This window comes from Myiozetetes cayanensis, unplaced genomic scaffold (genome assembly GCF_022539395.1).
Source record: "Myiozetetes cayanensis isolate MyiCay16 unplaced genomic scaffold, myiCay2020 scf2-11, whole genome shotgun sequence".
Taxonomy (NCBI): Eukaryota; Metazoa; Chordata; class Aves; order Passeriformes; family Tyrannidae; genus Myiozetetes; species Myiozetetes cayanensis.
Genome location: NW_026087411.1, coordinates 98557975 through 98580707, shown reverse-complemented (window position 1 = coordinate 98580707; position 22733 = coordinate 98557975). Strand labels below are relative to the sequence as shown.

Here is a 22733-nt window from a genome sequence, read left to right as displayed (position 1 = left end):
GTTGTTGGTGCGTGAACGGGTGAAGGGCCGGTCCTCCTCCGACAGGCACGGCAGGAGCCGCACGGAGCTGGAACCGGGAGATGCCTGGTGGATTCACCGCGGCGCCGCTCAGCCCTCGCCCGGGCCGCGCCGGGGGTGAGAGAACCCAGTAACAACCCCGGGGGTGACACACACACAGCACAGCGGCCTCGGGGGTGACAAACACACTAAACACAGCAACCCCCCACACACACAACAGCTGTGTGGTGACACACAAAACACAGCAGCCCCGGGAGTGACACACACACAGCATCTCGCTGCGGCGCTGCTCCTGGGCACCCTCACCCCACCTCAATGTGCAGGGAACAAAAAACAAACAAAACAAAACAAAAAAAGGCAAAGGGAGGGGTAAAAGATTAAGCTTTCACATGCAGCTAAAATACTGTGGAAAGGTCGATTTCGCGTTGTCTAGTACCAGAGTTTGCACTGAGCCTCCAGAGGGGAGATGAGCTTGAGAAGCTGCTTGTCTTCGGTCTTCTAAATAGACTGGCTTTTCTCTCTTATTTACCATGACAGAAGATAATCTGTTTTTGTCCTCAGATGTTTATGGGTGGCTGTGTCTTTCGTAGCGCCTGTCACCCGAATAGCACAAGGTATTTGAACTGGCTTCTTCCCAGCACAACCCAGTCCACTCAGGCTTGTAACAAATGCCTTTCATCACAAGGAAAATCACCACTATTGTCCTCCATTTCAGCCTAGATGCTGTCCTTGGCACTGTGCAAGCATCTCCCCTTGCTAATATGGACTGCATTCTGAATTACAGATCTCTTGTGAATGCAGACATACATTCTGAAACTATGGGTTGTATTACAAAAACAAATAAACTAACAAACAAAACGCAAAACCAAAATAACCAAACTTAAGAAAATAGAAACATTTATTGAAATGTGCCACATACTCATGTGAAATACTTAGTGATAATTATTTGACAACATCATTACAAAATTCATCTTTTGTAACACTCAAATATATCAGCATCCTTGTCACTGAAAAAGAGGGTATCCTAAAGTGCATTTTAAGTGACAATTTTACTCATTGCCCAAGGTATAGTCATAATTTTATCAGAAGTTAGTTCCCCAAACACTCATTCTATACAAATTTTTTACAAATAGGAACAGCTCTGTAATGCTAGTACACTACTACACTACAGCATCAGTTCCTTCCCAATTCAGCATCTTATGTAAGTCCTTAGCTGCAATACTATGAGATTACACATGAAAATACAATTGAGCATATCTGTGTTCACAAGACTCAATAGATTTAATCCTGACTTTTCAGGGTCAAGATGTACCTGTAATTGCTAAGCCTGGGAGTGGCCCTACTAAATTCAGTTTTGTTTTTCTAGTCCTGTGCTGAAATTTAGGCCCAACTACATCATGAAAGCCTAAAGTCTATTTTTGGTCCAATATGAACTGTGTTTGTAAATTAACCCTCCCCCCAAAAAACTAGATTAATCAAGCTGTAGGAAAAAACCCCAACGTTTTACACAACACTGAATTTTGCATATAAAAATACCAATAGTTATTCATCAACTTAAATGACTTTCAGTCGAACTGTGTAATGTCAAATTCTTCATTTCCAATGTACACAACTGGTGTTTCCTTTGAAAAAGAATATCACACGAAACAGAAACCTTTTTCTTAATTATGTATGGTAGCAAGAGGTGATGCAAAATCTTTAATCCTTTTAAGAAGATAAGAACTTAGAACCTTTTGATAAAAGCCGTCTTCAATGTCTTTACATGATTTACTGGATTTTGACATTTTCAGCTCCGTTTTGTTTCTCCTGCAGCTTCCTCTGTAAGCACAGAGGAAGCAAAGGAATAGCCATTTACAGAGTAAGATGCAAAGAATGGCAGAAATTTTGGGTCTGAAGGGGAGTTTGTGTAACTCACATCTGCGTGCTGTGCTACAGCTGGCATTTCCTGCAGAAGCTGCAAGCTGGTAGATTTACTGGTACATTGCTGCACTAAATCCTTCCCTGTGCTGGGACTGAGCCAGCAGCAAAGGAAAATGCTCCTTTTCTATCATGCAGCATAGGTGCTGAGGAAGAGGCTAGATTTAACATTTGAGCAGTGGGAACGCAGAGGAAGTCAAACCCCAGTTACATAAATTTGCACTGTCCGTAGTAGCTACTCAGGCAGAACTCCAGCTGAGGACAGTGAAACAGCTGCCAAAAGATGGTGGGGTTAATGTGTGTAGGTCACATTTTAAATGCCACTTACTATTAGTAGAAGGGGGAAAAAAAAAACTAAAATGTGTCTAGGAAGTGTTGTGATTGCAAAATGCAAAATACATAGAGAAAAAAGATCACCACTGAGTACACTTAACAGTTAGGATAGTAAAAATAGAAACTGAAGGAATTATAAATGGAAACATTTTCACAGCATATTTGGAGCAGCAGCTTCTACTTAAGTACTTTCCCCTTCAACTTTGAAGATGCACTAGGTGAATGCAAAATATTTCTCTCAAAAACATTTCAAAACAAAAAGTCAGCTAACATTACCAGAAAAAAAGAAAAAAGGAAAAAGGTGTCATTTTCTGTGTGTGATACATTTAATGCCTGCTGACTCCCAGCTGCTGCAAATATTTAGAAGTGTGAGACAGTCCAGACATTCAATGGACAGGATGAATGAGTAGTGCCAGCTCACTTCTGCTCTCTGCAATGCTTATCCCCATTCCCTTCAAACAGAAGGAGGATGGGACTAGTTAAATTTGAAAAACTGCTATTATAAAGCCATGACAATTGCCAGAAACCCAAGAATGAGGGTAGTATTTAAGACTATTTTTTCTTCTTTTTCTTTATTTTATATTGATGCTGCAAACTCTTAATCAAAGGCAGCTATCACAAACCCCAATTAACTTCATTTAATATCTGCAGCTTTGCAACCAGCAAGATAAAATAATTACTAAACCAAGCAACCTTTAAAGCAAGGTTACATGAGATATGAACTTTTCTGGTTTTAATTCCATGGTTTAGCAAAATAAAAAGCCACTATGCAACAGAAGATTCATGTTAGGTTGTGCTACAGTATTAATTAAGAAGGAATTTTCATCAAAACTGTATGCATGCAGAGAGGAAAAAATATTAAAAATAATAAATCAATATTTACAGATAAAAGGAAAATGGAAGAATTAATAAAATGCAAACATTCTCACTGTAAATATTAGAACTAAGGCCATTGCCAATGTAAAATAAGAAGTTGTTTATCATTAGGTAGAACATACTTCTAGGTTTTAGGATGGACAAATACAATATTCTTTCATAACTAAAAATATTTTTTTACAGAAATTTATATCCCCCAAGACTTTTGCAAATGTTGTGTGTGTGTATGGTGGAGAGGGAGAATAAAACCAGATACTTTTGTAATTAAATCTTAAAAAATGAGAATGGCCAAGTTTTTCGTCTTGATTTCCTTTTAAATACATTATTACATATAATGATTCCTAGATTCTGACCCTCTGTTACACCCGAAAAAGGCAGGTGGTGCTTCCAGTGGCCTGCCAGCTGGCCCTCTTGTGACCTACCGAGGAACTGCAATCCACCTTTCCCTGAGAAACAGGCAGAATGCATTCCCTGATAAGAGTTTTCACTTCTACATCATTACAGTTGTTTAGAATGAAGTAGAGACTGGGGTGGGGTTTGATTTATCTGGCATGCACACTCATGTAGTATTTTAAAAACATTTACTGCATGACATTATGTTAACAGTTTGCTCTTAAGTCCTTCATAAAATGGATTAGAAAGTTTGTTTCAGAGATCTGTTCCTGTGAAAGCTCTGAAAGTATTGTCATGCTCAATAAAATAAAAGTACATAATCTGCATTTAAAAAACATGTAACACATTCACATACAGTTATACTGAACATCAGTCTGTATAATATACCAAGTGTAGTTAAAAGCATTAGATACATGTATACACTCAATATACAAACACATTTTCTTTACATAATGCACTGCCCTAACTCAATGTGTTGAGTTACCAGTCTAGTTTCATGTCGGCTTTACTCCACACATACTTTCCTCCTCTTGTTAGGAACATCTTCTCATCAAATCCACTGAATTTTATTGCTGCTTCCACACCAACATCTAGGATAGACTTGGAAGGCTCTTTCCGTCCATTTCTACAGTTTAGAAAACGCATCTGGAACATCAATAGATAAGACATTAAGAAGTCAATTTGCAAAAACTTAACTTTCCCACAGAATTAAACAAGTTGCACTGCAATCCCACAAAAGCCTATGTAAGTGCATGAAAAGTTTCACTCTAGTCCTTAGAAGGCTCAGAAGCTCATGGTTAGACACATGGTATACCTTAGAAGGAACAAAGCAATACCATAATTCCTGAAGACTGGCTCTTCAGTTACACATAAACTAGGTAGGCACTTTGAAACTTAATTTTCAGAGCATGTTCTGAATTTTTAAATTAAAGAAAAGAAGCAAAGATGTCCTCCAGAAATAGACATCTACACTTTAAATTTGTGATGCAATCATCATGCATGCAACCTGATTGCAAGTTCTCCTCAGCTCATACTATAATAAAGTTCTTACTATGTCTGATGGGAATAAATCACATCTATTCCTTGTACTACATGGTAAAATTGTTCTATAGAATGCATAGTAAATTGGATTGGTTATCACTGTTGATACACACATATATTAGCATACAAATACTAAGTATCAAACAAAGACTTACATATTCATCCAAAATGAGGTATGAATCCCTCATCTGCAATAGATCAAAAGAAAAAACCCAAAATTAATATAAAAATTAAAATTCCATTCTGGTGAAATAGAAAGACAAAACAAACACTATTCAAAGTCAGATACAAATCTTTGAAACAGTTACTGTATCACCACTATTTCAGTGAGCTTGGATGAAATTTATAGAAATAAATGATAGAATTACTAAAATAATATATGAATAAACTAGTAATTCCTTAAATATGACCTCTCCAGTGTCTAATTGAAATGTGGGTGCCCAACTGGATAAAGATGTTTTAAATAATATCCAAGTTTTCTATTAATTTCTACAGCAGTAGAACTTACAGTTTTGCATGCTGGAATGATTATGCAATTTCAAAACAAATTTTTAAGCTGAGGGATCTCTATTAGACATTAGAAACTATGCTTAGACTATAAAGTGTGTTTTTATTAACTTTGAACCTTTTGAGGATATTATACCATGGTGAGGAAAAGTGCTCCCACCGGTTTCCGTAGGACTGGAATCAATGAGTTTTTACTTTTCTGGTAATAACTTCATGGTCAATAAAAAGCCTTAAAGAAAATTTAAAAACTTGGCTTACACCATAACAAAACCAGTTGCTGATAAAGTTGTGCTGTGCCTCTTCTAAACCACTACTTACAGGGAAAGTACTAATTGCCATGAAAGTTTCTAGTTCCTTTCCAATTTTCCAACATTATTTGAAAATAAACTTACAGAAGGACAGTTTAATTTTTACCTTCTGATTAGATTCAGGTACCAAACAGGAGACATCTTTGTGGCGATCCAGGAATCGTTCAAAGTCTTCATCGCTAATAACAAATTTTTCTGCTTCTCTTAGCGCATCCTCACCACTGTTCTCCCCTTCGATGAGCAGGCACTGGAATACCTGAAAACAGAAGGCACCTGGTTAAGATTTTACATTTTCATTTGCCTTGAGGATGTCAGAGACTGTCCCCATGATAAAAGTCTTGATTTGTCTCAGTAGCAATGTCTTTAATTTTTCTGTCGATGGGGCTACAATGACACAAAATGTGATAACTGAATACTACACAAAGGGCACGGTGCAGATTTATTTTTAGCAAATTAACAATTATAGAGTTCTATATGTTCTAAATTATCATTTTCAGTACTATCCTTTAGTAGGATAGATTTCACTTCAAGTGTTTGTTTTGGTTTTTTTCCTGAGAAATTCTGTGTGTATAACAATTGCCATGAAGCAAATAATGAGAAATTATTCCACAAGTTCTCCCATATTTATGTCACATTACCTCTACCCATTTTCAAATTGAAACATAATGTATTTAATGCATTTCTAATAAAAAATATATGTACATTAACTGCTGATACTCTATAAAAGAACATTAATGTACACTTATCTTGTTAACAATATATTGACTCTGATGTATCATTGTATACTGATTTTTCATTTTCTCTACAACATGACACATTTTCAAACCTAAAGACCTTCTATATTAATTTTAATATCATAAAATCCCTATATCTACATACACTGAAATAGTAATTTTTCTGTACGTATCACCAAAAAAAAAAAAAAAAAAAAAAGATTCTTGACATACTAGGCTCCATGCAAGTGCAGAATGAGACAGAACCTGTCTCAACACCATGCAACATTGACAAGAAGACCCCTAACACCATCCCAAGCTGGAGCTGGAGATCTGACAGAGGTCATTAGACATTCAAACAACTCCAAAACCTCATTATTGCTTTTCTTTGAACAAGAAACCTATTGTATACACTACTTTCTTACCTTCCAGCGCACAGGATTGAGTGCCTTGATCTGCTCATTCATATCTTCCTCAACATTAAATCTGTTGATCACCGAATTTATTTTGAAAGCAACAGCATACTCTCGGCACCACTGTCTCAGTTTATGCAGATTTTCCACGTGGTTCTTCTTTCCTTGACCACGGCCAATTAAAACGTTGACATCCTCATCAAAACTATCGCATGAAATTGCCAGAATGTCCAAATATTCACCTGAAAACAAGTTTTAAAAATTGATTAATATCCAGTCCCTCAGCTAAAAGCTGTCAGGAATCTGCCCACTTTCACTTCCTTATCATCTGTCATGAAGTGACATGTAAATACAGTTCTGTGGAGTCATTCCATCATCCGCAAAAACCACAGCAACAGCAGTGTCAAAACACATAGTTTGAGTGTGTCAGTCACCAGCATTATGGAGACAGGCTGAGCTATTGTTTTATTACATCATTATACCAAAGAGTCCTTTGGTATAATGCCTGTGTTCGCAAAATATAGTCAACACTATTTCACTGGTATTTACACTTAGTTTGCATTTATTGTAAGTGAACCACTAAAAAAACATTTCCCACTTGCCCCCAAATCCATCTGTGTGTGAGGCTGCCCCACGAAGGCTCCCCAACCCATCCAGTGTTGCTGTGCCCAGCAGTTCCTCCTTACCGTACTTCTTGAACCACCGCTCTCTGATCAGGCTACCATTGCTAACAATGCTGACGCTCGGGAGCTCCAACTCCTGCTTGCAAAATTGGACCAGTTTGCCTACAAATTCGCCTCTGTCCTGAAGAAACGGTTCTCCTCCCGAGAAGTTTATTTTCTCCATTCCTAGAGAAGGACCAAAGAAAGATGATGAACCTCTGCTGCCCATCACCTACTCGTTCTGCATGCTATCGGTGCCCCACGGCAGCGCCATGAAAAGGTACAGGGACGTTCCTGGGATAACTTTTTCGATGGCACTTACTCTTGCGGGGTCTCCCCTTCCCGGTTCCCACCGGCACCCCCTCCCCCGGACTCACCCGCCTCCTTGAGCATCGCCAGCCCTCTCTTGGCCTCCTCCAGGGGCAGCACGAAGGAGGTCTTGGCAGTGTGGAAGCAGAAGCCGCATTTGTAGTTGCACTGCCGAGTGAAGTGGTAGTTGACACTGGTGGGCGTCGGGGACGCGTCGTCCCACTCCTGCTCTCGCTTCCGCCGTGGGGGTGAGTCCCGCTGCCAGCCGGGCAAGGGCAGGGACAGGGACAGGGACAGGGAGAGAGGAGTCAGGCTCCAGCACAAAGCGCTCAGCCGCCCCCGCAGCGCCGCCAGCACCGCCCGTCCTACGGACAGCAGCCGGGCCAGCATGACCAGGTGCATGGCTAGGCTCAGTTCGGCTCGGCTTGGACCTGGCGGGATGCGCTGCTCTTCACTTGGAGTCGCCTGGGCACGCTTCGACCGGAGTTGGTTCGGCTGGGCTCGGTTCGGTTCAATCTGACCCGGCTCGGCTCGCAGTCTGCAGCGAGGTGCCCGCCGCTCGGCATTTAAGAGCGCGGTGAAAACCTCCCCGTCCCGTCCCGTCCAGCCCCGCTTTGCCGGAGCACGGGGAACAGCTCAGTTTCGTTTTCCGTTCCCGCAAAAACGAAACTTGGCACCGAGCCGCAGGCGTGATGTTCTCCTTCTCCTGCCCCACCCCGCCTGTGTCCCCCGTGTCCCCACGCCTCAGATGCGCCTCTCGGACGCGGCCATCGCGGAACCCACCGGCTGCCAGACGCTGGTAGCAGGTTTCAGCACCTCTGGGTTTGAACAGGTTTAGCACCTGAAGATCGTTTTTGGTGTATGAGGTCTCAGCGGCTCTGGCTCTCCTGGTTAAAACTCGTGTGACTTGTGAAGCAGGGGGAAAGCTGAGCTTGTATAACTGCATTGCACCCTTCTCAGTAAGTCAGGAGCACTTGTAAGTTGAAACAGTTTTGCATTGCAAAACAGCCCAAACTAGGGAGCCTGAAGGCTTCAGATACATGAAAGAATATACTTGCAGGTTCTTAAATTCTTTTTCTCCAATTCCGGACCTCAGGCAAAGCTACTACACGAAGCTGAGTACATGGTTAGCCCTGATAGCAGGAACAGCTGGCAGCCTGAGGGCAGGGCAGGGCAGATAGCAGCCCACTCATGGTAACATCAGGAGAGACCAGGACCAAGCTTCCAGTTTCCATATTCCTCAATTCCTTATGGCACAACAGCTATTGCTAGAGAAGGAGCATCATAGCACCAGTTGCTGTTCCTCAGTCTTTCAGTGTGTCCAAACACACCAATAGGAACACCACAACTTTTCAGCCTCACTCTGCCTTCAGTCAACCTTCCTCATTCTTGTGTGGGCAGTTTAGTGTTGCCACCGCTGCCAAGGTGAGGAGCTACACTCAAACCTGATCACCTAACAATTGCATGTTGTCCATGGCAGGCTTCTCTCACTTTGGAGCTTCTCTCACTTCCATTTACCAGACAGAATTGCTGATGTAGCTGGGCAGTCTTCTTGCCCTCATGTTGCTGCCTTTCTTTTTCTTTTTTTTTCCCCTTTGGAAAACTTTGGGAGAACTAGTTTCATCCTATTTACAAGTTTTAATGGGAAACAAAACCTTGTGAATTGCAAGTGTTTCCTTTATATTAATTAGGTCTGTCATTGGCTCAAATATCCTCAAATTCTGATCACCTTTCTTTCACTTTCTTGGATATGATCTACTGGCTCAGTAATGTCTGAATCAGTAAATAACAGGGTTTCAGGTTTTCCCCTTTGAACAGTTTTTATTGTCTCTATCAGCTGTTTCTTGCTGGAACAGATTCATTGTCAGCAGGGGGTGATGGGAGACTTCTTGCTGTGACTAATCACAGTAATGCCACTTCACGAAGGTATTGTTGAAGCAGGATGGGAAATGTCTCTGTTCCTGAGGATTTCCAAAATTGTCTCTGAGGTTGTCAGAAGAGACTATTCCATCAGGAGAAGTTAAGCATGTGTCTGTCCAGTTCCTTGAGATTTATATAAGTATGTGTGTCACCAACCACACAATCTATAAATATAGCTTTGCACAGGGATTTTATTGCAGGTCACAAATTATCATTTAGCTCACTCTGTCTCAGAAACTTCCCTGACCTCCTGAAAGTTTGGGAATTGCAGAAGATCCACTGAAAATGGCACAGTGACCTAGGCCTTTTGTGGCCTCAGCCCAGAACTTGTTGCCTAGTGCCTCAGCTGGATAGAAAAATTAGGTTCAAAATACTTAATTTTCAAAATCAGTAAAGAATCCTTGATGACTATCAATTTATCTCAATAAAAGACTTACATCTGATGCACAAATGCTCCAAAAGCATATCAGAAAAATGTTGCTCAAAGAATGAGCAAACTAAACCATTACCATTTTGAACCATTTGGAAAGGGCAGATCGCAAGATCTGTTTCAAGGAACTAAAAAGCAGAGAACCTAACACTCAAGCATACTCAAGACTTCCTGTTCTCTGTAATTCTATCAGTACTTTCTTAGAAAATGGCAATTGTAAGAGTTCTAATTTTTACCTCAATTAAGTATATTTTCAGACAATACTCTCTGCATTACTGTAAAGCCCCACAAAGTAAACCCAGACCAGGACATGCCCCCTACAGATGTACAGATGTTGCTGTACTACCTAGCAACAAGAATGACAATCACATTTTAATGCCTGAAATGTCCCAGTGCACAGGCTGTATGGTGAGACCTACAAGAAAACACAAATGTTCTTTTTTATACACTAGCTTTGCATCTACAAGAAATGCTGCAAGCAAGAACTACAGCAAAATTTTCTGTCCTGGTGCCTTCCAAAAGAGTCTCAGAAAAACATGATGTTCTTTGAAAATGGTAGGAAGTCTGATTCCTTCCCTGTGTTTCCTATGGAAATCATCTTACAGTGACACAAAGGAGTCCCAGTACTCAAAATGTTTTAGTTCTGCAAATCTGCACAAAAAACTTTTAAAGGTTAATATAAATTTTGAAGATGACTGAATAATGTTACATTATTAATGATACATAGGTATACAACTAACATGGAAGAATCCAACTGGATAAACAGGGATAATGCTCTTGTGCTCCCTAGTTGTTAGGAAAGTAAACCTTTGAAACAATTATTAATCTAAATAATGTATTTTTATTTTTAAAAAATAAAGATATGGATTTCTCCAGTGTGACTTTTTGGCAGTTCCAGTCAAACAGTATCTTGCTAGGGAAAGCAAAGTACTGACAGGAGCCAGAAACATAAAGGAGGTTAAAGGAGGAGTCATTATTACTTCACCTGTGAGGACCAGAAAAGGTCCAAGGACAACCAGGCAAGTCATGCAATGACAGATGTAATTTTTAGCATTTGATAAATGTATTACTTCTTTCTCTAGTCCCAGATGGAAATGATCTTCATCTTATTGCATCTGCAACACTATAAATGGGATTCTGTCAAGGACCTTGTACTTAGTGACTCATCCCTCCCTGGAACGCAGAAATACAAGGGGAAATTACCATACAGAAAGTTAAAACCCACATGCATTAAGTTATGAAAGACATATGAAACACACAATATAAATATAGACACAGATTAGATACATTTAAAAGAGGTCCACCATGGGCCCTTAATAGTGCATATGTGATTTCCCACTCAGGAAGTATTCAAAAGATGGTTCCTGGGATATGGGACAAGATCACAGAATTGTAGAATGATAGAATACCAGGTTGGAAGTGACCTCAAGGATCATCAAGTCCTTCCTTGGCAAAAGTATGTTGGGAGAAGGATCTTTCTTTGTCCTTTCCATATCCTTCTCCAAACATCTTTCACTGGACATTGTCATGGGCAGAAGAGGGAGCTCTTTTGGCCTGAGACTATTCTGACTTCTGCCTTCTTATGGTCTTATACCTAGATCTTTTTCTACCGGAAGGCCCTCTACTGATGTCCTTTAAAGTTTATTCTGCATTAAAACAGCAGTTTAATTTGTGTGTGTTCTCTGTACCTATGCATTTTATGGACCTTCAGCTTTTCTTTGTCTCAGACAGCTCTTTACAGGATTGTGCACTTAGATATATTTTTAAGTTACAGGCTAAGTAATTTTCAGGTTGTTTTTTTTTTCTCTTTTTCCATTTTGGGTGGATCAAAAAGTTTTTGAATATTCATATAGTTTTTTGTTGTGTCTGTATCTCTTCCCTATAGCTTCATGCAAGCACAATGGGCACTCAAAGATGTGAAAAGACTCCTGAACAGTCTTTTTCACATAATTAGCATATTTCTCTTCAACACTGCATCATATTATACAGAGGACAAAATTATAAAGGTCCCTGTAAAAAGGCTGAAAGCTACTTAAAATAAGTTAGTTTCAAAACAGTTATACTCTCTACAATGATTTTTAAATACAAAGACCTATCTTGGGCATAAAAGGCAACTGTCTTTTCCTACATTTGTACTTGAATCATGCAAGAGGGTAATTAGCCAGGAGCACAGGCCTACTATGAAGGTTCTCATAAACATGTTATAAATGCAGGAAGCAACCAATTGACAGTGAAGTAACCAACTTAGCTCAGGAATGCTTGTAACAAGGCTGTATCAAGGTAGTGGGAGGGCAAAAGGGAAAACGAAAGTAAGCACTTTCCATTCAGCAGAGAGGGGAAAGGCAACAGCAGCATCAGGAGAAAAACACAAACATACAGAAGAGCAAGGAGACAAAGGTCAGTGAAGAAAATGGTCAGCTTTACAAGTGCTTTTGAAACGAAACTTGGCTGCAAGTCAATTGGGTGTCAAACAAATGAACAGAAAAGTCACAGATTAGTTTTGTTGTAGATAAGGGTGAGACAGTGGAGATAGGAAAGAATAATTGAAACCTTGTGTACCTGATGATGAGCTCAGCGGTGGAAATTGCACTCAGGAAGGAGGTCTTAGTCACTGTCGTTACTCTTCTATAGGCAATGGCTCCATGGGAGGCAGCAGAAAAAAAAAAAAAAGCTTAATATCACTTAATATCACCCAGAAAGGTATTTGGAATAAGGCAGATGGCATAATTCTGCTGGTCTGTGGTACGTCTAGCTATACCCTGACTAGTGGTCCAGTTTAGGTTTCCACATCTTGGTATATCCTTCGGGAGTTAAAGAAGTTATCCCTGGTTCCAAATGATCAAGGGATGAAGCACCTGCTTTACAAGAGATGGAGGCCATACTTTCTGACATGAAAAAGCTGAAGGGAAATCTGACTGACCTTGAAAAAATCACATAGGTGATAAATAAGCTGAATGTTATGAACTGTTATTCACCAAAATCAGTAATATCATTGGAAGGGGCGCTTATTGAAACAAGTAGGATATGAGTTTAAAACTTATAAAAGTTTTTATGAAACAGTTTCACTGCTGGAATTTGAGAACAGAGGGGTTTGTGGAGGTAGACTGTGTCACAGAGTCAAAAAGGAATTTAGATAGATGTATGAGCAAAGATCCATAGTAGGTGCTAAAAGAAAAAGATGAGGATGTGCTGTCTACCACTTCTAATTCAGTGACTGTGGATGCTGGAGGAACAGGACTAGGAGAGGGGACCATGGGTAAGCCGGGCATATGCACAGCATGTCATTCTGCAAGACAAAATATTGTGTGAGAATGGCCACTACTTAGACTCAGTGCATATGATCATGGTACTAAAATTACCATCTATTGGCTTCCTATATAATGAACTACATTTTATCCTGTGTCTTCTGGTATTCATAGCCAGCCATAGCCATGTGTTTGAGTCATGTGGAATGATGCAGGAGTTCTCAGGTATGGAAAAGGGCCTTAAAAAAAAAGGCAGTTTTGGTATCTGATGCTGAGACTATTGAAGAGCCTCTAAGGTTGTGTTCCCAGTTTCAACTCTGGCCCAGCCTTCCACTGGCTTCCTCATCATGGGTCGTTTCCAACTAGTACAGCTGATCTCTGTCAAACTGGTACTGCCTACCAGCTGCTTCACTCTCCCTGCAGATACACCAAGCAAAAGCTATTTGTGCAGCTGGTTTGAGCTGACCAGAGGAAGACATCAAGTTTCTGAGGAATTTCTTGTAGAGTACACTAGCTTGTAGAATGTATTCTTTCAGAAAATACATTGTAAGTTTAACTTTAGATCTCTCTGGGTGTCTGGTTTTCAGCTATTTAAAGGGAGGAAAAGGATTCTACAGAGGTGCAGGTTGTCCTACATTTTAAGTTACATCTTTTGAAAACTCAATATCTACATTTTGGGCAATATTACTCATAGCCACTGTCACAAGACTAAGTGCTATAGCTATTTTCAGTGCTTCTGGTTCCTACCATTGAGCTGATGAAGGCCATCACAAAGTTACAAAAACACTGCAGGCTTGTAAAAGTTTGTTTTACTCCCAAAAGTATTTGTGTCTGCTGTTGATCTTGTTATCAAGGCAGTGAGTAAACAACTAATGAGGTTAAGCTGCCAATATGCCTGACAGCTTAGTGCTGGTTGGGCACTGCAACTCAACAAAGCAGTTTAGGACTTGTTTGACTCTTTTGGGCCAGTCCCTATTGGACCATATTGGCACTTCTCTCTTTTTTCTTTTTTTTTTTTTTTTTTTTTTTTTTTGTTTAAATAACATTTTATTCTATTTTGGTTTTTTAGGAGATCACCAGGATTCAGCCATGGGAGCCCGTGAGAATGTGACCCTTTGGTGCTGGCAGACCTCTAGGCTAGGACCTTACTTCCCACGTTTGTTGCCGACCACTGGCTCACAGAGCCATTCCCCGTGGGACCGAGCCCGTTCATCCCGGTGCCACTGATGCGGGGCGGGGGAGGCAGAACGGGCTCCCCGAGGAGCTGCCCTTGGCTCCGGACTGGTCCCCGCAGACTGGCGCTTTCCCGGCCTGCCGCTCCAGTTTCGTTTCCCGCTGGCTCCTCCTCCGCCGCCGTCCGCCCCTCTCCGCGCTGCTGCCGACCCCGGCTCCCGGCTCCTGCTCCGGCTCCCGGGCTGGCGATGCTGCGGCGCTGCGCTCCGGGGTCGCCGGGCCCCGGGCCCCTCCGCCAAGCCCTGCCACCCTCGGCCAGCGCCCTCCGCCACCGCCTGCGCCAGGTCAGCACCGCGGGCTCTTCGGCTTCGTGGGGCGGGTGCGAAGGGGACAAGGGGTAACTGTTTTAAACGGAGGGATGGCAGATCCTGACCAGGTGTAAGGAAGAAGTTTCTCCGATGAGGATGAGTTTTCCCGGAGAGGTGGTGGATGCCCCATCCCTGGAAACATTCCTGGCTTGGTTGGACAGGGCTCTGAGCGACCTGATCTGGTTTAAGATGTCCCACTGTGCTGCCTGGAGGCTGGACTAGATGACTGTTTAGGGTCCCTTCCGACCCAACACGTTCTATGATCTTTCCTTGCAGTGTGCAGAGAGGATCCCAGAGGCTGAAGCAGTACTCGACCTGCTAGAGAAGTGTCCGGAGCACCAGAAAAAGGGCGATTTTCCCGTTATAGTGTTTGAGGGACTGGATGCCACTGGTAAGAGCAATGTATGGGTGAGGAACTATAGACGAGAAATTGTTGAAAAGAGCAAGTGTTCTGGCTTTCATTCAGGTGTAAGTCTTAAAAATTAAAAAAAAAAAAAAATAAAAATCCTGGAAACTTGTGACAGAATTGAAGAAATTAGTACAAATAACATAAACATAAGTATAAATCAATTATATAAATGCTAGTCTGTTTTCTCTGACTTGTAAAAGATGAGTCTATGCTAATTTTCACTCTGTGGGTAATTCCTTATTTAAGTAAATGAAAGAATACAATGAGTGGAGTACTGAAAATTAAATTTCTTGTGCAGATGATGAAACATACCTTTAACTGGAGAGTTCAAATAAATTAACTATAGTAGTGGTAGTCTGGGAGACTGGCAGCAGTTTGTCTCAGAGAAATATTAGTTGCCTCTGTTTTCTGACTTTTCAGTTAAAGAGAACTCAAAATCCCCTTAAAAAGAAAAAACTGGATGGCAACATCCACATGAATTGTGACCTTGAAAAATATTATAAATAAATATACAGAGAAATTGAAATGCATTTAATGTATTAAAGGAAGTGAAGACTGAAAGTTGTCAAGAGGAGGGGCTGGAAGGCCCAGAGATCAGGAAGGAGAGTAGTAATTCCTGCAATCAGACTCAGAATAATTTTCCCCTGACAACCTTATCACAAGATATTCAAGTTACATATTCAGGTGTCAGAACATGTTCTCCCAATGAACAGAAAGGAGAGTTTTTCAGGTTTTAAAACTCAGGTGTATCTGACACATAATAACACAACTGTTTCCTTCTGTAAATGAAATGCAGGCAAAACCACTGTGACTGAGGCTGTTAAGGACAACCTGAATGGCATTCTACTAAGGTCCCCACCACCTTGCATCAGCCAGTGGAGGACTGTATTTGATGATGAACCAACACCCATTAAAAGAGCATTTTATGCTGCGGGCAACTACATTCTTGCTTCAGAAATAGCGAAAGCATCCACTCAGGCACCTGTGATCATAGACAGGTTTGTATATTAAAGAAGCCCTCTTAAGTCAATGCCATCATACAGTCGTTCAGTGTTACAAGCAGAAGTGGTCAACAATCGTCTCTGGTTTTCTTTGGGGGAGGGGTTGTTTTGATTTGGTTTTGTTTGTGGTTTGTTTTGGGGTTTTTTGAAGCACTACTCTGCAGAAAGTCAGATAAATATTAAATCTCCCAAAGAGTAATATTTATGATAATAGTAAGTTAGGGAACTTCCATCAGTGTAATATTCATAACTAGCTTTAGGACACATGAAAATTGTTACATCTCCAGTTAGGAATAGTGGACGCACAGGCTGTGAATCCTGAGCTAAAGCAGAGTTTCATGATACACATGAGGAGAATGTGGACTGCTGGTCATTTCTGTCTCTAAGATGAGATATGAGTGGATTGGAATGACTGAGTTTTAGGTAGACTTATTCTTTGCATATGTAAAGCCAGAAACATGCTTCCAACTTCTTTGGGTTTGTTCATGTTATTTCTAGATTTTACTAACCTGTATAGGCAGCTTACAGTATTACTCTTAATAAAGAAGGTCTAGATGCACTTTGAACCCTCTGGCTTATTTCAGTAGGTGTATTGTAACCTCCCATCATAACACACACACACACACGGATACACACAGACTTGTTTGCATGTAAGTACTATTTTTAACCAGTCTCAAATCCACTGATCCATCAAACACAGTACCTTGTACATTAAATGCAAGTGAACATTAAATCCAAGTGAAATGTGTAACCATTAATAATGCCTGTTTTAATTCAAATGTTTGTAAAGACTGTATGTTCTCTAGCAAATCTGTTGCATGAAGTAGGATGGGAACCACAAAAAAAGGACTCAGAGGATTGGATTTTGAGATAAAATATAACTCTTCTTTGACCTCATTCAATGTATGAGAAGACTTTCTTTTGATAGCAGCAGCTGGAACTCTCTTTGCCTAATGTGTAGCTACTGCCATATGTTTTAATTAATAATTGACATGAACTCTGAATAATAATATAATGGCCAGTCTTCGTGAGCGAAGATCCGAGGAAGGTCTTTACACCTTCCAGCCTGCGCATTGGATTTTTTAGGTGAGACACAGTGTGCGCGGAACTGAGCCCACCCTTTAATCCTAAGGTTCCTCTGCCGGGGCCAAGCGAGCTTGGACAGTGGCAGTGAGGTCCTTAGGACGTAGATGGGTTGCCTTTAAGGGCTAACGAGCCCCACCTGCCCGGGAGTGGCCCTGACCGGGAATCGAACCCGGGTCTCTGCGGTGATAGCGCGGCGCCTTTACCACTAGACCACCAGGGGCTCCAGAACTCTGAATAGTGCACTGAGTATTATCACTGTTAAGAAACAATGGATGGCACAGAACTGTTCTTTGTGTTTCCCCTCGAAACCACCATGTCACCTATCTCATCATAACTGACTTCTCATTATAGTGACAACTCTCTCCTGTGTTATGAAAGAATTAGTGTCTTCTTTAAAATTTCTCTCTCCATTTTGTATTTTCCTCACAGATACTGGCACAGCACAGCTGCCTACACAATTGCCACTGAAACAAATGGGAAAGTGCAGGATCTTCCACCAGCTCATGATGAAGTGTACCAGTGGCCTGAGGATCTGCTTAAACCCGATCTTGTTCTTCTCCTGACTGTTGACCCTGAGGAACGAGCCCTGAGACTTCAGCGTCGGGGTCTGGAGAAAACAAAGGAGGAAGCCGAGTTGGAAGCTAACAGCTTGTTTCGCCAAAGGTACTCTTCAGTGAGGAATAAGAGGCTGCAGGCAATCTTGGCTTCCGTGGGATCAGTGGTAAATGTACCACTCACATTACTGGGATAAGGATTTCCTATGTCTAAGGTCTCGGTTTGAGGTTTTTTTGGAAAGGATTAATGGCTGAAAGTGTTTGGAAGCTGCAGGTGTAGAATTTAATCATCCTGCAAAGGAGGTTTAAATTAAAACACTTGTATTTTGCTACTTGCCGCTTTTAATTTAGCACCTTTCTTAGTTTGGTCACAAAGGAGAGAGGCCTAGAAATTTTAGAACTGGGAGGCAAGAAGTTGAAACACATGCCATCTGCAGGAAAGTCTGGAATTGAGCTCCAGATGAAGAACATAAAATTTAGATCACTTGTAGATGTCTTAGCTGTGTCTTGTCGATACTGAGCTGTGCTAAGTATCTTGGGTCCCAGTATAGTCAGTACATTCCATGGAGCCTTCAAAGGAAGTCATCTCACCACCCATTTGGAGCTCAATGATCTAAGCTTAAGTATCTAAAGACATTTGATATGAGGCTGGCAGATATGATGCAGAACCTGTGGACACTTTCTGGACTAGCAACTGGAAGCTAAATGGGAAAGTCCAGAGCATACCAAGCAGTGTTAGATATATTTGTTTAAGTAACTGCATAGGATACCCTGGGTATCCTTCTGGAGGGTGTGCTGAATTGCTGTCTAGGCTCTATCTACTCTGCATTGAGTAGAACATCTTTGTCTAACGTGGAAACTTAAATAGCCAGTGTTCTCATAGATACCTCAGTGTAGACACCTGAATATTGGTTTCCATAACTACAGATCCCAAGGCTGAAATCTACCTCTAAGGTTTTAACATTTCTGGTGATGATAATCCTTAAAAATAGTCATTGGTAACAGCCAACATGGTTTTACAAAGGGGAAATCCTGTCTGACAAATTTGGTGACTTTCCATGACAGGGCTACAGCATTTGTGGATAGGGGTAGAGCAATTGACATCATCTACCTTGACTTCTGCAAAGTGTTTGACACTGTCCTGCACGGACATCCTTGTCTCTAAATTAGAGAGACATGGATTTGGTAGAAGGACTGCTTGGTGGATAAAGAACTGTCTGGATGGCTGCACTGAGAGTTGTGGTCAATGGCTCATTGTCCACGTGGAGACCAGTGGTGAGTGGTGTCCCTCAGGGGTCAGTACTGGGGCTGATACTGTTCAACAGCTTTGTCGGCAACATGGACGGTGGGATCAAGGGTACCCTCAGCAAGTTCACTGAGCACACCAAGCCATGTGGTGCAGTTGACACACTGGAGAGAAGGGATGCCATCCAGAGGGACATTGACAGACTTGAGAGGTGGGCCAATGTAAGCCTCGTGAAGTTCAACAAAGTGAAGTGTAAGATCCTACACCTGAGTGGTGGCAATCCCAGACACACCTATAGGCTGGATGGAGAAGTAATTGAGACCAGCCTTGCAGAGAAAGACTTGCGGGTTATGGTTGATGAAAAACTCAGCATGAGCTGGCAATGTGCACTTGAATCCCAGGAAGCCAATGGCATCCTGGGCTGCATCAAAAGGACTGTGGCCAGCGGGTCAAAGGAGGTGATTCTACCCCTCTACTCTGCTCTTGTTAGACTACACGTGGAGTGGTGCGTCCAGTTCTGATGTTCCCAACATAAGAAGGACATGGAACCAGTGAAGCAAGTCCAGAGGAGGGCCATGAAGTAGATGAGAGGACTGGAACACCTTCCCTATGAAGACAGACTGAGAAATTTGGGGCTGTTCAGCCTGGAGAAGAGAAGATTGTGTGGAGACTTGATAGCAACCTTCCAGTATCTAAAGGAGGCCTACAGGGAAGCTGGAGAGGGATTCTTCATCAGGAACTATAGTGATAGGACAGGGAGTGATGGATACAGACTGAAAGAGGAAAAATTTAGGTTTTACTGTGAGGGTAGTTAGACACTGGAACAGGTTGCCCAGGGAGGCTGCGGTTGCCCCAACCCTGACAGTGTTCAAAGCCAGGTAGGATAAGGCCTTGAACAAACCAGTTTGGTGGGACTTGTCCTTGCCTCTGGCAGGGCCTGGATGGAACTAGATGATATTTAAGGTCCATTTCAACCCCTTCATATTCTATAATTCTATGATTGCCCAATTTTGACAGAAATCCCCTGCTCATACAGTAGGAACTCCGGGGGGTGAGTGAGCTAGGGAACAAAATTTAAGAATCCTTTAAGTTCTAATTCTGTTACACCTTAGTCCTGTCAGAAAGCCTTTGGTTATTTCTACTTGTTATTATGTCGATCTGGGTATGAGAATATCCAGAATCTTGCTTGATTTGTCTTGTGACCTTTGGCCTGAATGGCAATTGTGAGAACATAGGAAATATTGACGTCTTCATTCGCACCCTCATAGGCTAAATGTGGGAGAGCTCTGCATTATTCGTATAGTTTAAGTGAAGAGGTTTTCATTCTATATTTCATCCTGTTATTCATCCTCTTAGTTGATCAGAGGAAGGGTTTGAATGATGTGTCAACTCTCTAATCTAGTTTGCCAAAGCTGAAATCAGTCAGTGAGCACAGCTACACAGTGTAATGTCATACAGTTCAGAGACACCTTAGCAGAATCTGAAGGAGTTAATTCAGGTGTTAGAAGCAAACTGTCCACTGCCTGCTGTACCAGACTGTATCCAGTGCTAAGCTGCAAAGAAAGAAATACTTTATGCCATGCCATGTGTGAATATACCTAGAGCTCTGGGAATCAATGTCAGGGAAACTATTGATTTGAGATTTACATTATAATAATAGTTTCTAACGGTTTATTTCTTTTTTGCAGTAGATTTAATTCTTAGCTTCATATTAGATTTTATATCCTTTGTCTCTGCAGTGAACACTTTCTTCTGAGACCAGTGACTAATGCCATTTCATATCCCTGCATTTTGAAGTTTAATTTCCCTTGTTTTGTTTTAAAATAGAGTTGAAGAGTCATACAGAAGGATGGTGAATCCTGCATGCCAAGAGGTTGATGCCAGCCCCTCCAAGGAAGAGGTTCTCAAGACGGTGCTGCAACTAATTAACAAACACTGCTTTGTGAAAACAACTTCTGTGTAACAGCACTTAAAAAAGACTCTTTATTACCCCACTGGTTTTGGTACCTGAAAATGCACAGTGATGTGTTTTGTCTCACAGAAATACTGACTACTGCTTTATTCTGAATACTGTTTTATTCTGTCAACAATAATCTATGCATGTTGTCTTTTATGTGGTTGTTACCGTACTTTTCTGTATAAGGCAAAATACTACTCACATGTCATTCAGCATTCTTAGTAAAGACACAAACACACTACAGTCATGTATGAAGTACCTCAGAGTGCTCTCTGACACCATGACATTTTAAGACGGTATTGTGTTGCATCTTCATCACCAGGAGAACCTGTTCAGACAATCTAGTGGCCCAGTGTTGTTTGCTGGAATAGAGAATGAGCAGCTGCTGCTGTGATGGGCATCCTGGAAAAAAATGTGTCATAAGCGAGCACCAGTAAACATCCATGCCTCTTAGTAATAACATCCAAGCCTGTCTACATATGCAACTGAAATATCAATTAATTTCAGAGGGAAAACAGAGAATGCTGGCAAATTAGAAACAGACCTGAGAAGACCTGAAATTCAAAAGATTTTATAAATGCTAAAATATTTTTTACAAAATTTTTTCTGTACCCTACTAATATTTGTTATGTGAACTTGTGTTCTTTTTAGAGAATGCAAAATGGAAACCTGCAGAGAATCTGAGCAACGGGGATGATTGAACCTTTTCACTTCACCTTTTCTTTCTTGTGTGGGTGTTTGCACTTGTTGACTGGTGAAAGCAGGCTACCATCAAGACTTTAGCTCTGCAAAGGCTTACTTTTTATGCACATAACCATAAACACATGGTTACTCCTAAGTGTAAAACTAAGAATATGGATAAGCCTTTGTGGGGTCAGAAATGAATGCAGTTCAAGAAAAAAGCATAACTAAATTGTAAATTTGATTTAAAACTATTTTTACTTACTTTCCTGTGTTAAGCAATTGCAGTTATTAATGAATCTGTCTTTTAAACAAAAATGTACTCAATACTGTACTTCCTATATCCAGTCTGCATATGCAAGGTAATAGAAAGAAAAACTTCTAAAAATACATTTTTTTAATGCACTACTTAATGTTTTTGAGTATGTGTTATTAATATAATACATTTATACATACTAGTAATAGATGCTGCTGTGTTTGGTGTATTATTTCTATAACAGTAGCCTTAGGATTTACCATGTATGTAGACTGAAATACATACTTGTAGGTACTCCACTCATTTGAGAAATTATAACGCTTTCATGTATTCAGCTCTGGATGGAGGAAACTACCATATAGAAGTCATCACTGTGCCTGGATGATTGGGGTGCCCTAAACATTGTGTAGCCTTAGCTTCTCCATGTAAAAGATCACTTGGTATGAGAAATGCCACTAAACACCTTTCTCCTTATGCAAACTTGCATGTGAAGCCAGGCTGCCTGGTTTTTGATGCTGAGTTCTTAGAAGTGTAGGTTCATATTTAAAAGAGTGCTGATAATATGTATGCAAAAAGTGACATCAGACACTATGAATTACACAAATGCGGAATATATCCATAGTCCATATTTTTCTTTAACCCAGAGCTACTGATACAGACTAGGAGACCAGCAAGACAAGGCAGACCAAACCAGAATTCCCTGTCTCATGTCTTTGTTAGAACTGAAGGTTTGCAAGAAGTTGTGTACCACATGCAGCATGTGTTAATGTGCATAATCACTCCCACACTTCCCATTTCTGTGGCATTTCTGCCTCATTTTTGTTCACAGTATCTAAAAAGATTGCACTTCATTTACATTTAGAACAAATCACAGAATCATAGAAAGGCTGGAAGGGTTGGAAGGGACCCTAGGGATC

The 22733-nt window shown here is 41.0% G+C and overlaps 2 protein-coding genes across 2 annotated transcripts; one reads left to right on the top strand and one right to left on the bottom strand.

The window, feature by feature from the left end:
• Positions 1 to 898: 898 nt before the first annotated feature.
• RSAD2 (radical S-adenosyl methionine domain containing 2) lies at positions 899 to 8084 on the bottom strand. Its single transcript, XM_050314482.1, has 6 exons — positions 7559 to 8084; positions 7206 to 7367; positions 6532 to 6761; positions 5500 to 5649; positions 4734 to 4766; positions 899 to 4182 (listed from the first exon to the last, which is right to left on the bottom strand). The coding sequence occupies exons 1-6, from the start codon at positions 7890 to 7892 to the stop codon at positions 4018 to 4020; spliced, it is 1074 nt and encodes a 357-aa protein (XP_050170439.1). The 5' UTR covers positions 7893 to 8084; the 3' UTR covers positions 899 to 4017.
• Positions 8085 to 14311: 6227 nt separating this feature from the next.
• On the top strand, positions 14312 to 22024 carry CMPK2 (cytidine/uridine monophosphate kinase 2). Its single transcript, XM_050315726.1, has 5 exons — positions 14312 to 14602; positions 14903 to 15017; positions 15832 to 16033; positions 17552 to 17785; positions 20750 to 22024. The coding sequence occupies exons 1-5, from the start codon at positions 14312 to 14314 to the stop codon at positions 20883 to 20885; spliced, it is 978 nt and encodes a 325-aa protein (XP_050171683.1). The 3' UTR covers positions 20886 to 22024.
• Positions 22025 to 22733: the final 709 nt, after the last annotated feature.